This window comes from Rhinatrema bivittatum, chromosome 4 (genome assembly GCF_901001135.1).
Source record: "Rhinatrema bivittatum chromosome 4, aRhiBiv1.1, whole genome shotgun sequence".
In the NCBI taxonomy this organism is placed as follows: Eukaryota; Metazoa; Chordata; class Amphibia; order Gymnophiona; family Rhinatrematidae; genus Rhinatrema; species Rhinatrema bivittatum.
In genome coordinates this window covers 224,275,111-224,291,579 of record NC_042618.1, presented here as the reverse complement: position 1 = coordinate 224,291,579, position 16,469 = coordinate 224,275,111, and the positions used below count along the sequence as shown (strand labels likewise).

General features: G+C 47.2%; 1 protein-coding gene across 1 annotated transcript in view; it reads right to left on the bottom strand.

Moving 5' to 3' along the window:
• The window catches only part of TRIM24 (tripartite motif containing 24), a 622,654-nt gene that overhangs the window by 225,720 nt on the left and 380,465 nt on the right, over nucleotides 1-16,469 (bottom strand). The window contains 1 exon segment of the mRNA XM_029599765.1: nucleotides 13,347-13,517. Coding sequence (XP_029455625.1) covers nucleotides 13,347-13,517 — 171 coding nt within the window.

Sequence of the window (16,469 nt, the reverse complement as noted above, 5' to 3'; positions counted from 1 at the left end):
TGAGGCAAGTCCAAATGGTAGTACTCTGTACTGGAAATGTTGATGAACCACCATGAAGCGCAGATACTTGAGGTGAGGAGGGAATATTGGAATGTGAGCGTAAGCGTCTTGTAGATCTAGAGAACAAAGCCAATCTCCTGTTTGAAGAAGTGGAAGCATGGTGCCTAGAGATACCATCCTGAACTTTTCTTTCTTCAGAAATTTGTTGAGATTTCTGAGGTCTAGGATGGGATGTAGGCCTCCTGTTTTCTTTGGAATGAGGAAATAACAGGAGTAGAATCCTCTGCCCTGCTGAGTCCGGGGCACCGGCTCTACAGCCCTGATTCTCAGAAGAGTTGATAATTCTACTTGCAATTGGATTATATGATTTCCGGTTAGAGGAAGAGGTCTCGGAGGAGAATCTCTTGGACTTGAGAGGAAATTGAGTTGGTAGCCTCGAGATATTATTGCGAGTACCCATTGGTCTGTTATTTGTAACCAATGGTTGTAAAAGGAGGATACTCGGCCTCCTACCGGAAGCTCTGCATGAGGATTGGAGAGATGGCTTTGGTCTCTGGGAAGAACCACAAAAGCCTGCAGCCGGTCCCATCTGCGGCAGAGGTTGAGGCCTAGCTGCCCTAGGCTGTCTGGACTGAGCTTTTTGCTGTGGCCTAGTAGATCTGCCTCATGATGTTGGAGGGTAATAACGCCTCTGTCTATAGAAAGGTCATCTAGATTCCTTTCTGGGAAGTTGACGAGATGACTGGGCAGCAGAATCCTGCGGAATTGATGAAAGTTGTCACAGGGTTTCTGTATGTTCTTTTAAAAGTGCAACTGCATCTTGCACTTTGGAACCAAAGAGGTTATCACCCAGATATGGTAAGTCAACCAATTTTTCTTGGACTTCAGGCCTGAGGTCCGAGGCTGTAAGCCATGCCCAACGTCTTGTGCTTATCCCAGAGGCCGCTACTCTGGAGGCTGTTTCAAATCTGTCATAAGCAGCTCAGACTTCATGCTTGCCAGCTTCAAGTCCTTTGTGAATAATTACTTGGGCTGCTTCCTGATATTGTTGTGGTAATAATGTGGTAAAGTCTTTCATCTGTTTCCACAGATTTTTTGATACTGAGTCATGTATAATTGATAAGATGAAATCCTGGTATTTAACATGGCTCCTTGGTATATCTTTCTTCCCAGACAATCTAAGAATCTATGATCCTTTCCTGGGGGAGTGGAGGAATGCGGCCTTATTCTTTTTTATTTCTTTTGCGCTGATTCCACAACCATTGATTGGTGTGGAAGCTGTGACCTTTGGTAGCCTGGAACAGACTGAACCAAATAAGTAGTGTCCATTCTTTTATTAACAGCAGGTACTGAGCATGGGTGCTCCCAAAGTCGATGCTGTAAGTCCAGGAGAACTTGATGAACAGGTATGGCTACTACTTGTTTTGGAGGATCTACAAATTGGAGAACCTCCAATGATTGTTGCCTAGAATCCTCCTCCGTCACCAATGTGAAGGGAATGGTGTCCGCCATATCCTGGCAAAATTTGTAAATGATAAATCCTCCGGTGGAGATTTTTTCCTTTGGTCTGGTGATGAAGGATCCGACAAAGTCTTCAGAGGAAGTGTCTGTATGTCCCTCATCCCAAGTATCGTACTGATCATCTTGATGAGGCGATATGGGCAAGGATCTAGGTAGACTAGGAACTCCTGATGGACCTGATTGCGGGTCAAAGGGAATCTGTCCAGGAACCTCTTCTTGTGGTATAGATGGAAGAGCACCGACTACTTCATTGAATCTTTTCATGAGAAGCTGGTAAAGCGCTAGCTCAGGATGTCCTGGAGCCCCAGGTAACATTGGCATCGATGGCATCGGGTCTGGTATCTACTATGGAATCGGCGCTGGCATCGATGGTCTTCTCGGCATCGACTTGGGTTGCGGTGCCGGCATCGGTGCAGGCACCGGCATCAACGGGGTTATCGGCAATGGTGCAGGCGCCGGCATCGACGGGGTTGTCAGCATCGGTGCAGGCACCGGTACTAGTACCGGCATCGGTTCAGGAACCAGCATAGGTGAAGGCACCGGCATCTGTTCTTTTAAGGCCTGAAGAACCGCTTGTCTGATGAAATCTGACAATTCCTGCGTAACAACTGGTGCAGGCAGAGCAGCTGTACGCGGTGGCGGTGTAAGTGTCGAAGGAATCTCCACAGGGCCCTGTGGAGGTTCGACTACTGGTACTTCTTCATGAGGTAAAGGCCCCGGCATCGAAGGTACCAGTGTTTGCTGAGTTCTTGGCCTTTTCGTGGTCGGTTCCTCCGGGGAAAGAAGCATCGCAGGCGTCGATGTATGTCGATGCTTTGAGCAGTGTTCTATCACTGACTTCGTCGATGCTATCGATGACGTTGATGATGGATGGTCCCCCGACCCTTCCGGATGTTTTTTCAAAATTATTCTTTTTGAAACTCCGGCCAGAGAAGATTTAGTCGAGGTAGCGGGAGATGGCAAAAGTTGCAGATGGAATAGATGCTCCAGCTTCTCTTGGCGGGCTTTTTGTCCCTTGGGAGTCATTTCTGCAAATTTAGTGCAGGTTGTGACATCATGTTTTTCCCCCAAACAAAGAACACCCTAGGTGTGGGTCTGTAATGGACATTGTCCGATTACAGATGGGACACTTTTTAAACCCCGTAGCCATTTTAATGTCGACAGCCGTCGATGAGAAGGAAGTGTGAGAGAAAAAATGTTTACTCAGAGAGTAAAACGAGACAAGATTACTCACCAGCCGGTGGAAACCTGAGAGAGAGATCCCGTGTGGGAGAATATATTTGAGAAAATATGACTTTTAGTCAGCAAAACACTGTGAGAAATTCTCACAAGGCTCCTGCTCCGCGATGCCTACAGCAAGTACCTGGCAAGTACTCACCCCTGTGGCAGAGAATATTATGGCATGCTGGGCATGCTCAGTGGCCTCACAGGGCCAGTCAAAAGTTTCTAGAAACTTTGACAAAGTTTTCCGCAATAGGGCTCCATCAATGATGTCACCCATATGTGAGGACTAGCATCCTGCTTGTCCTGGGATAACAACTGTTACAGGTAAGCAACTCTGCTTTCTCACAGGACAAGCAGGATGCTAGTCCTCACATACGGATGAGTAGCGAGCTGAGGATGCCCGGGCAATGCACCAAATGCACCCAAAAGACGTGCAACAGGCACAACAACAGGGGTGGAATTTGGTAAGGAGGGCATCCTGAAACCCTGAACGGGTTGGAGGAAGGATGTTGGGTAGTTAAACTGAAAACAAGTTGCGCAGAACAGATTGGCCAAAGATGAAATCTTGTCTGCCAGCCTTATCTAAACAATAATGGGCTGCAAAAGTATGGAGAGAACTCCAGGTAGCAGCCTTACAAATATCAGCAAGCGGCACCGAACGGAGTTGCCTACTGATGTCGCCATGGCCATGATAGTGTGTGCTTTCACACGGTCTTGCAGCGGAATACCTGCTTGCTGGTAGCAAAAAGAAATACAGTCCGCCAACCAGGAGGAGAGGGTCTGCTTTCCCACAGGATTTCCCAATTTGATGGTGTCGAAAGAAACAAACAATTGAGTGGATTTCCTGTGGGCCGACGTGCGGTCTACATAGAAGGCTAGGGCACGTTTGCAGTCCAAGGAATGCAGAGCCTGTTCTCCTGGGTTTGAATGGGGTCTGGGAAAAAAGTTGGTAGGATGATGGATTGATTAATATGAAATTCCAATACTACCTTTGGTAAAAAAACAACTTAGGGTGGGTGCGGAGCACTACCCTGTCATGTAGAATTTTAGTGTAAGGCGGGTAGGTAACTAAAGCCTGCAACTCATTAACTCTGCGAGCGGAGGTGATAGCGAGAAGAAAAACTACTTTCCAGGTGAGATAGCGGAGATCACAAGAGTGGAGCGGCACAAATGGAGGTTTCATGAGCCGCCCAAAACCACGATAAGGTTCCAAGAAGGGGCCGGAAGGTGCGGTGGAGGTTTTAAGTGGAGCAAGCCTTTAATGAAGCGTGTTACTAAGGGTTGTGTTGAAATAGCGACATCCCCCACGCCCTTATGAAACACGGCTACTGCGCTGACATGTACCCAGATGGAGGAAGTTTTCAGGTCTGACTGACAGGTGCCAGAGATAGTCCACAAACTTCGCTGTGGAACAAGTGAAGGGGTCTATGGACATGGAAGTGCACCAGACCATAAACCTCTTCCATTTAGAGCGGTAAGACCTTCTCGTGGAAGGCTTTCATGAAGCTACCAGGACTCGGGACACCAACTCTGAAAGGTTAAGAGGTTGGAGTATTAAGCTTTCAACATCCAGGCAGTCAGAGATAGGGCCTGGAGGTTGGGGTAGCGCAGGTATCCATCGTTCTGAGTTATCAGAAGCGGATCCTTCCCCAGAGGAATGTGCCAGCATACTGATAGGTCCTGGAGGATTGGGAACCCACTTGGCGTGGCTAGTGAGGGGCTATCAGAATCATTACACACTTGTCCCTCTGTAACTTCACAAGAGTCTTCGATATGAGTGGAAGTGGAGGGTACACATAGAGGAGACTGCTGGCCCTCGCAGAGAGTTAGAGAGCAGAAGTTTTCTACTTTGCGGTTGTGGACTGACGTAAAGAGGTCTATGTAAGGGTAACCCCAATGTTGGAATATTGTGTCCGCTGCCATGGGGTTGAGAGACCACTCGTGCGGATGAAACATGCGACTCAACTTGTCCGCCAACACATTGTCCACGCCCGGTAAGTAGGTGGCTGTGAGGTACATCGAGTGGGAAAAGGCACACGCCCATATCTGTGCAGCTTGCTGACACAGGAGGTAGGAGCCCGTTCCCCCTTGCTTGTTGATGTACCACATCGCCACCTGATTGTCTGTTTGAATCAGGATGGCTTTGTTCGAAAGGCAATCTTGAAAAACTTTGAGGGCATATCTGATCGCCCGAAGCTCCAGGAAATTTATCTGATCTTTGGCTTCCTCTGGAGACCAGATTCCCTGAGTCTGTAGGTCGCTGACATGAGCACCCCACCCTAGGTTAGAGGTGTCTGTTGTCAAGGTAATTTGAGGTTCTGGAGCCTGAAATGGAAGGCCTTGAAATAGATTGGAGTGTTGTATCCACCAGGCGAGTGACAGGCGGAACTGTGTGGTAACGAACAATGCTGGACATTGGTTGACAAGCTTGAACCTACTGGGATTTTAGGGTCCACTGCATTACTCTCATGGCTAGGCGGGCCATCGGAGTGACATGCACCGCGGACGCCAGGTGACCCAGCAGTATGAGGAAGTGACGAGCAGTTGAGGATACTCGAGTATGTAGATGATGTGCCAGAGAGGCCAGGGTGAAAGCCTGATCCTGAGGGAGGAAGGCTTTCGCCTGTATAGTGTTTAGGTTGGTCCTTATAAAGGAAAGGGTTTGGGATGGAACTATCTTGGATTTGGGATAGTTGATTAGAAACCCTAGGGAAATCAGGGTATGGAGAGTGAGATGCAAGGACGCTAATGCGGCTTGTTGAGTCGGAGCCCTTATCAACCAATCGTCGAGATAAGGGTAGACATGGACACCCTGACTCCTGAGGAAGGCTGCAACCAACACGAGACACTTGGTAAAGAATTGTGGAGCGGACACTAGGGCCGAATGGTAGTACACGGTACTGGAAGTGACGAGGGCCGACCAGGAATCGCAGGAATTGCGATGAGATGAAATAATTGAGATATGTGTGTATGCGTCTTGGAGATCGAGAGAGCACAGCCAATTTTCTCTTTGTAGAAGAGGAAGTAGAGAGCCCAAGGTTACCATCTTGAACTTTTCCCTTTGTAGATACTTGTTTAGGGCGCGAAGATCCAGGATTGGACGAACGCCACCTGACTTTTTTGGGATGAGAAGATACCAGGGCTAGAACCCCTGCCCCTGTTGGGAGAGGGGCACTGGTTCTATTGCCCGGGACTGGAGGAGGGTTGAAACCTCCTGTTCTAAAAGGGGAAAGTGGTCAGATGATCCCCATGTCAGCCGAGGTGGGGAGTACGCTGGTACAGTCAGGAAGTTGAGGTGGTAACCCTGAATGACTACTGCAAGCACCCACAGATCGGTGGTGACTGTGTGCCAAATGTTGGTGAAGTGGCACAATCAACCGCCGATCGGTACAGATGGAAGAGGAGGTTGGCATATGCTCTCCAGGGAGGAGTCAAAACCCTGAAGCTGGTCCTGGCTGAGGAGCTGGCTGGGTCTTCTGAGGTCGGGATTGCCTGGACTGACTTTTTGATAAGGCTTGGAAGGGCGACCTCGGGAAGCCGGAGGATAATACCTTCTTGGTTTGTAGGCCGGCCGCTTAGAGTCTCGAACGGAATGTCCTCTTTGAGGTGGACGATAAATCAGCAGGCACTGAAGAAAGTTGACGCAGCATTTCATGGTGATCCTTTAGCTGCGCCACAGTCTCTTGGATTTTGTCTCCAAAGAGATTATCACCAGCACAGGGCAGGTCAGCCAACCTGTCCTGTACCTCTGGTCTTAGGTCGGAGGATTTCAACCAGGCCCACCTTCTTGCACTAATTCCCACTGCGGACACCCTAGAGGCAGTGTCAAATATGTCATACGCAGCGCAGACCTCATGCTTGCCCGCATCCAGGACTTTTTGAGCCAGAGCATTAAGCTCATCCTGGAATTGGTCAGGTAAAGAATCAGAGAAATCCTGGATCTTTTTAAAAAGGTTTCTATTGTACTGGGTCATGTATAACTGGTAACAAGCAAAGCGAGATATTAGCATTAAGCCATGAAAGACCTGTCTGCCAAAAGAATCTAGGGATTTCTGCTCCTTCCTGGAGGTATGGAGGAATGAGGTTTGGAACGCTGTGCCTTTTTCTGGGCTGATTCCACAACCACAGAGTGATGATCCTGGAGCTGACTGTACAACATAGGTGGCATCTGTCTTATGGTTGACAGGCGGAACCAAACCTGGGTACTCCCAATTCCTCTTTAGAAGATCAATTAGGATTTCATGAATATGAATAGACATGATTTCCTTAGGAGCATCAAGAAACTGGAGTACTTCCAGCATCTTGTGCCTTGAATTCTCTTCTGTCTGAAGTTGAAATGGAATTGTCTCAGACATTTCTTTAATGAAGTTAATAAAGGACAGATCCTCTGGAGGAGAACACCTTCTCTCTTCAGGAGGAGAGGGCTCTGAAGGGAGATCATCTGTATCCTGGGAAGAATCATCAGTCCAAGGATCATAAGGTTGATCACCAGCTCCCTGAGGATCTTCAGAGGGGAGAAATGGTGTTATTCCCGAAGGGCTAGGCCTAGGCATTGACGGAATCGGAAGAGGCACCGAAGAAACCAGCGACATCGATGGATGAGTCGGTGGCAGAATTCCAGACGGCTGTATGGGTATTGGTGTTTTTTCGCCTTCCGATGACAAAGGTACTGGCGTCGAAGGAAGAGGATATACCAGTGTCCTTGGTTCCAGCGGTGGAAGGGCACCGATCAATGCATCCAGTCTACCCAGTAGCGATGAGAGCGCCAAGGGAATTAGATCGGTGACCAGCTCGGGCTCCGGTGTCGATGGAGGCTGGAAGCCCTGTAGTGCTTTACCAATGGCCTCTTGGATCATCTGATCCAATTCCTCATGGAAGCTTGGGGCATGTAATCCCGGCTCCGGAGTAGGAGGCAATAGAGGCGCAGCCAGAGGGTCCACCGATAAAAGTGGAGTTGCGGCTCCCTGCACAGATGAAGGTGGGGGAACGCCTCAGTGACCCGGTCACAGAGGAAGATGGGGGCCTTCTCTGGACGGGATTTCTTTGTCAGTGGCTATGTCGACGCCAAAGCCGGTGGCTTGCCAGGATCAGCAGACTGAGCCTTCCGATGCCGGTGTCGACACTTTTCACGATGTTCTCCTCGGTCCTTCTCCTGAGGCGATGAGGAAGAAGTCGACACCTTCGGAGTAGTCGATGCCGGTCGGGCAGCACTCGAAGCGGTTCGATGGAGTTGGGGGTTTTAAATGAAAAAGAAACTCCTCTTCTCTAAGCGGGCATTACGGCCCTTTGACATCATTTAGTGGCAAGTTAGGGTATCATGGGCTGGATGGATCCCAAGCACAATACACAAACTCTATGCGGGTCTGTGATGGACATGTCCGAGGACAATCGGGGCACCGGCGAAAACCAGATGCAATGGCTTCGACAAAAATTTAGCCAATGGTACGGTCTGTGGCCAGTAGGCCCCGAAGGGAAAACTCAACGGGAAATCGACCGCAAACGAGTGTAAATCCTTACCTTCGACCACGGAGTACGGATATCAATAGGGGGACCCCTATGGGGTAGAATTTTTTGAAAATTGTTAAAGAAGTTCCGTGAGGAAAATTCCTGTCAGGAATTTCTAGAGCTCCTTAACCCGTGAGGCTAACTGCTGCGTAGAAAAAAAGAGACTGAAGGGGGACCACTGCTGGATGCAGGGTTAGTGGCCATGCTGGGCATGCCCAGTAGGTGCCATTCAAAGTTCTAGAAACTTTGACAAAAGTGTTCCGTGACTGGGCTCTATCCTGTGATGTCAGCCATATGTGAGGACTACCATCCTGCTTGTCCTGTGAGAATTATATATACCACACTGCTGTCACGTTGTCTGACAAATTTCACCTTTTCTTCTAACCAGTCCATGAACTGAAGGAAAGCTAATTGAATCGTCTGTGCCTCCAGTTGATTGTTAGACCAAGTCACTTCTTTGGGGAGTCCACTGCCTTGCACCCCCAATTCCTGAAAGTGTGCTCCCCAGCCCTGGAGATTCACATCTGTTGTGACTACTAACCAGTCGGGAGTCTCTAAATCCATACCTTTTTGAGATGCTCCCTTCGTACCACCAGAGCAGTTTCCGCCTCACCTCTGGCAGCAAGGTCAGTGTCACATTGTACTCCTAATACTGGAGATTCCAACAAGACAGGAGAAACTGCTTCAGGGGACACATATGAGCATGCGCCCAAGGTACAACTATAGTCGTGGCCATAGATCCCCATGTCTGCAGATACAACCAGGTGGACGGGACGATCACTGCACGCAGGGCACGGACCTGACTCCTGATCTTCTGATGCGAGACTCTGGGGAAAAATACCTTGCCTTGTGCCGTGTCGAACCAGATGCCCAAATACCCCAGGACCTGAGATGGCTGTAGGGTGCTCTTGGCTGAGTTCACTATCCATTCCTGGTGCTGCAATAACTGAAATGCCCCGGTGGGTACCACTCGGCTCTCCTCCAATGGACTTGGCCCTGATTAGCTAGTTGTCCAAGTAAGGAGGAACCATAATGCCCACCTTTCTGAGGGCTGCGGCCATGACCATCATCACTTTGGAAAAACTCCTGGGTGCCGAGGCCAAAGGAAAGGGCAACACTTGGAACTGGTAGTGCTGACCTAACACTGCAAAGCGAAGATATTGTTGATGCTGCTTGCAAATTGGAATATGAAGGTAAACTTCCAATAGGTCCAGAGAAGTGAAATTCTCTTCTGCACCGTCATGGCAACTGATCTTAATGTTTCCATCCAAAAATGGGTAACCTAGAGGGCCGAATTGACCCTGTGAGATCCAGAATAGGTCGAAAAGAACCCTCTTTCTTGGGAACCACAAATTTAATGGAATAGCACCCTGTGCCCTACTGATCCTTTGGAACTAGAACCACAGCGTTTAGAGCAAGCAACCGTTGCAGCCTGGACTGGACCATTGACCTTTCTACAGAGTTGCAGGGGGTGAAATCCATAAAAGCATCTGAGAAAGGATGGATAAGTTCTAAATCGTACTTGTCGTGCACCAGTTCCAAAACCCACTGGTCAGAGGTGATGTGGGTCTACTTCCGATAAAACAGACAGGTGACCGCTTATCTCCAGCACTAGAGGATGGACCTCCAAAACTTCAATTGGGGGATTCCAGGTTTCCAGAGCTGGAGGTGCCGCTCTTGCCTGGCTTCCTTGGCCGAAAGGACTGAGATCCCCCGAATGTCCAAGATCTTTGACTACTCGAACGTCTGGAGGAGTGAAAACGCAGAGAGTTCCGAAATTGCCCCTTCGCTTGAGAAAACCAGGGAGTCGACTTCTTATCTTCTGGCAACTGTTGATATGCAAGCCTTTTCTCTTCTGCTGGCAAACCACGGAGGCTGAAGGGCCTGCATTAGCACTCCTCACTGAAAGGCCTACATTAGCACTTTTCGCTGAATCTGCATAAACATTCTCAGCATTTTGTTTATCTCGTTCTGAACAGACACAGAGTCTGCATTTCTTAAGCTCTTGTTTTTACAGACTTACTCTTAGTACAAATAATTTTCTGCCCTAGATACAGTATGATCGCTTGACATAGAAACCGGCACAGCATGAGAGATTGTAGCCATAGCAACGTAGGCATGCACGCAGACAACATGTACCAGCACGTAGGACGTATTAACCAATCATATATTGTATAGTAGATGCTGTGGAATTCTGTAACTCGATATAATAAAAACATCATCCTCAGATGAGGATCAGAGGATGATGGCCCCCTAAGAATCCTGTCTGATGTGTCTCTCCCTTTCCCTGCGTCGCTACAGGCAACCAAGGAAATTTTGACTCTCTCCACCGATCCACCATCTTCTCTAACTCTTCCCCAAACAACAAGCGCCCCTTAAAAGGCAACTTTGTAAGGTTTGATTTCGAAATAGTATGAGTAGACCACTTCCATAGTTACAGGAGCCTTCGGGCTGCAATCAATGAAACTACCCCTCAAGTCGCCATGTGCACCAAATCATAGCCAGCATCCGCCAGGAAGGCAGCTCTAGTATGGACCATTCTCCTTCAGAGCTTCCTGGGCTAACTTTAACCTGGCCCTGGCCACCATACAACAGCAAGTGGAGATTTGGAGATTCACAGCCTGCTTCAAAATAGCCTCACTCTTCCGATCTTGATGGTTTTTTTGTTATTGGGTTTGTTTGTTTTTTTTTAAAGTTGCACCTCCTTCCTCCCGAATGGTGGTCCGCTTCATTATAGCACAGACTAAGGCGTCCACCTTGGGAAACCGGAGTTGCTCCCTCACTTTAGGATCCATAGGATACAATCCTGCTAAGGGGCAACCCCCTTTAAAATTAGCCTCAGGTGCACTCCTTTCCAAATCTATCAGCTTCGGGATGGCCTCATGCAGAGGAAAAGCAGGATACCTTGTACTTCGGATTTTTGTCCGCTGTTAGCAAGATCTCCTCACACCCCAGGGCTTTGAAGGTCTGCAAAATTAAACTGGACATCTCGTCTCTGTGAAAAAGCTGCAGCATAGTTCTATGAGCATCTGGGGGCATCTACCCCTCTTTAAATAATGGATCATCGGGATCCCACTGAAGATTCCAAACACCCTCACTTGAGTCTCAAAGGATTCCTGTCTTCTTCTTCCTCCTGGTCCTAACGAGGCAGTCTTCTGAAGCAGGCAATCCCTTAGCCTCTTCCCATGGACCTTTTTACCCCTGATAGAAGGCCTGGAGACCCTTAAATTCCACCCATGAAAAGTCAGAAAAATCAATCCCTGAGGTAGGCAAAGCCTCCTTGGAGCCCACTCCTGAGGGGACTGGCAGGAGAGTAGGCGGGGAAGACTCCTCACCCGCTCTGGTAGGAGCTGATGCCATACCTCTGCCTATAAAGCAGGAATCTCTGAGGTACCTGCAGGGATAAATGTCCCCTGTGGAGACATTTCCCTGAGCCTCCACACAGTTTTTCCACACACTGAGGGACCTCCTGGGACTAAGGACCTCATATGGCATGCTGTGCAGATGCGAAGCTTCTTCCTGCGCTGCTCTCCCAAATGCCATCTCTCTCTCTTCCCCTCAAAAGCTGAGCAAATGTGTCCCTCTGCGTGCCTCAGCAGTTCCTTCCACTTAAAATAGCACCTTCCTGCGTGTGTCTTCAGTGCGCTAAAACTTTGCTGGTTCTAAAATTAGCCCTGCAACACTCAATTGCGTGGCTCAGTCTGCCTGCCCGGCCTGTAAAGGATCATGCTGGCACTTGCTCCCAGCGCTGCCCGACATGCATGCTTTTTAATTTTTTTAAAATAAACTTTCTAGGCAAAGCTGGCAATATAAGAATGAATGGCAGGGAGAAAGCAGAGGGAAGAAAGGCCCAAACATAGACGAGGACTATGTATTAGGGCTGAGCTCAAGGCGGGCTACATCCTTCACCTCACTACTGTTCTATTTTGTGTCTCCTGAGATTGTTTTTCAGACACTCAACTGAGGGAGGGAGGTACTGTTATCACCACAGGAGGTCAAACTGGCCTGTTCAATCCAGGCAGGCCAAGATCCACAAGCTCAAATGTATGTCCACCACTTGCTGGAGATAGAGAAAAACTAGCTGACTGGTGCCTGAGCAAAGCTATATGAGGGTGACAACAGCGAGTCGTTCTCCATCTCCATCTGTTGGTTGGAGTACACAACCCACTGTTATGGATTGGATTGCCTGGATGAAGAAGAATAATCAGTTTACTTGCTGATATGAACGTAAGAGGTGTCCTAACACAAAGATGCACACAAAACAGACATCCATCCATACACACACATATACCTAAAGAAAAGCTTACAGGAACATTTGGCCACAGAAATATCGAATAGGATTAAAAAGTACACAGAAACAACAATACCATAAGAATTAAGCAGAAGAATCTGACCACAGTTTATGCACAGAAAAGAAAAATAAAAGATTAAGGTTCTTAACTTAAAGCATCTTGCAGCACAGAATTTTTCCTATACCTTTGTTGGCAACTGCTGCTTGCTCTCCTCCCCACTTCCCCAGCATTTCCCCTCAACCCCCCCTAGTTCCTCTCCAGCATTCATTCCCCCTTTCATTTTCTCTTCTTGCCTCCCTAAGTTAACATAACTGAGCAACAGGTGCATGTCTTGCAGCAGACGACTGCCTGCCCCATCTGTGCTGGCACTGCGAGCACAGCATGTTCAAAACTCAGGCTTACTGTGCACCAGGATGCGTTGGCCCGAGAGTTTTGAACATGCTCTGATCTTGATGCCAGCATGAAGCAGAGCAATTGGCAACCATAAAATGTACTATTTCCACTCCTTCTGCTGATGCAGCAGTCTGGGCATAAGTCCTCTGAATTTGGGGGCAAAGGTTTGGACAGAAGAAGCTAATTTTTCAGTGTCCTAAGGGTTTCTGGTGGTGGCAGCACAGGGGTTCTGATCTTTGGTGGCTGTGTAGATTGCCATCATTTATCACCTACGACCCCAAGTTTCAAGAAATTTGGGGATTTATTGCTGCTGTAATATAATCTGGTCCCTGCTGTTTCTTCTCTGGAGCTAGGAAGTAGTCTGTCTAGCTACTAAAATGCCATAATAGCATTTAACAATGTTAACCTTACATCAGGAAGTGAAGGAAGACTATAAGAGCTGCTCATTGGAGATACCATATCTATCATAGGCAATACCATTGCTTTCCCATCATTCCCCACTGCGCTGGTAATTGTAGGACTTGATGGAGTGGACATGCTGCTGCTTGCAGATCCTGGAACTCCAGAAGGATTGGTCTGCCACTGTTGAAAAATAAGAAACAAAAATTGGTACTGAATTAGAATGTATGCTTGTCATTTGTAAAATCTCTAATTTTTTTCAGCTCCTAGTAACAGAGAAACTATTTTAATATATACTGCAGAATATTACATTAAAAATAGCATTAAAAAAATCTGTAAAGTATAACAATACTACAGGGTGGCGCATGGAAAAGTAGCCTGCCTCCAATGCACTGGTATTGGAGGCGGGCTATTTTTCCATGGGCCACCCTATAGATACCAAAGATTCCCTTTTATTCACAGAAAAGGTACAAGCTTTTCAAATACATTTCCATCAGTGTTCCTCAACATTACTGTGAAAGAAATTTGCTATGGAAGACCTGCTTACTGGATTGAGTGGTTATATTTGATTTCTTTAAGCATTTTAGTTCTTGGCTTTTTGTGCATGAATATCAGTCTTGCTTATGGGAAGGAAATGCCAATCAGGAGGAGCATGGCAACTTATTACAAGTCTCTATTGCTCTATCTTCTCAATCATACTCAGTAGAGCACAAATTCACATTGTCTCAGACTATGGTCAAGTGGCAGCAAATTAATAAAGGAAGCCAAAGAATGAAATAGGCATGTCTGCACAAGGAAGACAACGCAAGGGTTGGGGAATATGGCGGAGACTAACAAAAAGACCGAGGAACATAGGGAAGCACAATTATGATTTGGTAGCTCTCCAACATACGGTGAAGTGTGACATAGTCATAGCTAAAAGACTAGAGGACTATTACCATTGTCAATCAACCTCCTTCCATCAGTGAAGAGTGTGTCTTAAGCTGCTGACACTGCTTTGCAGTGTCTCTTAGGCGATTATGTAATTTCATGTGGAACACACTCCTCATTCGCTTGTTTTGCACAAAAACTGATTAATATTTTCTACATTTGTGGAAGTCTGGTTTATAGTCCAACCCTATACACAAACTCCAAGTTGGTTCTTTTCACAATAACCTGGGATAGGGAAATTTATTTTGCTTCAGCCTTTTGATTTTAGATTCATGCAGGCATGCACTTGAAAATTCCTATCAAAGACCTTGCTGTGTACATCAACAGGATTCATAACCAAGAAGTCAATTTTAACCAAGTGACTTTTGTATCTGGCTTAAAAGGCTGTAATTTCATTGGTAAGCACTTCAATGCTCAAAGTCTGTGAGCTTTAGGTCTTAGTGAAAGGTCCATATTATATAAAATTCGACAAAGACACTGTGGTATAGCAAACACATCCAAAGCTCCCGCATAAGGTTTTGTTGGAATTCTTTCTTAAACAGTCAGTCTCTATTTCAATGGTTTCCCCTGTTCACAATTACTTGTAGCAGAATGAAGCCCTTAGAATGTACATGCTGCATTTTGTTTCTTTTAATCACAACAAACCTAGTCTTCCTGGGGCAAATGAACATTTCCAAGTAGTAAAACTGCATCTCTCATGATTATTCTTGAGAGGCTTGATCCAAAACACAAATTTAGCTTTCTGATTCCAATAAAACATTCTACCTTAATCATATGCAATGTTGTTATTATTATTATTTTTTTTTTTTTGCAAGTCACTCTTGCCTACAAGATCTCCTTAGTGTGACAATTAGGGAAAGCAGAGTTGCTTACCTGTAACAGGTGCTCTCCGAGGAAAGCAGGATGTTAGTCCTCACACATGGATGGAGCCCCGCTGTGGAAAACTTGTGTCAAAGTTTCAAGAACTTTAACTACACATACTGAGCATGCCCAGCTTTCCCTATGCCATGTGTTCACGGAGGGTCTCTCTCCAGTCTTGTAACAGAATTATAATTAAAACAAAAAATAGGAGAAACCCAACTCTGCGGAGTGGCGGATGGGTTTCGTGAGAACTAACATCCGACTGTCCTCAGAGTACACCTGTTACAGGTAAGCAACCCTGCTTGTCCAAGGACAAACAGGATGTTAGCCCTCACACATAGGTAAATCCCTAGCTACCGGCTGCTCCCCAACAAAAAAAGGGGATAGCAATTGTTGCTTACCTGTAACATGTGTTCTCACAGGACAGCAGGATGTTAGTCCTCACATATGGGTGACATCACAGGATGGAGCCTAATCACAGAACACTTCTATCAAAGTTTCTAGAACTTTGACTGGCCCCTACTGGGCATGTCCAGCATGGCACTAACCCTGCAGCCAGCAGGGGTCCCCCTTCAGTCTTGTTAAAAAGCTACAAGTAGTGCCAAAAATAAAATAAGAAAACATTTCGAACCCAACAGCATGGGGCAGTGGGCGGGTTTCATGAGGACTAACATCCTGCTGTCCTGTGAGAACACCTGTTTCAGGTAAGAAACATTTGCTTTCTCACAGGACAAGCAGGATGGTAGTCCTCACATATGGGTGAGTACCGAGCTGACGATGTCCGAGTATGCACCAAATGTACTCAGGCGTGCAAGGCACTAGGCCTGGGATGAAATTTGGCCGAGGGCATCCTGAACCCCACCGGGCAGGCGGAAGGGTTTTGGTACATCACGTTGTAAATAGGTTGCACAAGACAGACTGGCCGAAGATGGAATCTTGTCTTCCGGTTTTGTCTAAGCAATAATGGGCTGTAAAGGTATGGAGAGAACTCCAGGTGGCAGCCCTACAAATGTCAGGAAGTGGCACCGAGCGTAGGTGTGCTACTGAAGTCGCCATGGCCCTCACAGAGTGTGCTTTAACACAGTCTTGAAGTGGAATGCCCACTTGCTGATAGCAAAAGGATATGCAGTCCACCAACCAGGAGGAGAGAGTCTGTTTACCCACAGGCTGCCCCAATTTGATAGGATGGAAAGAGACAAACAATTGAATGCTTTTCCTGTGGGCAGCTGTACGGTCTAGGTAGAACGCTAGAGCCCGTTTGCAGTCAAGGGTATGCAGAGCCTGCTCTCCTGGATTGGAATGGGGCCTGGGAAAAAAGGTAGGTATTATAATGGATTGATTGAG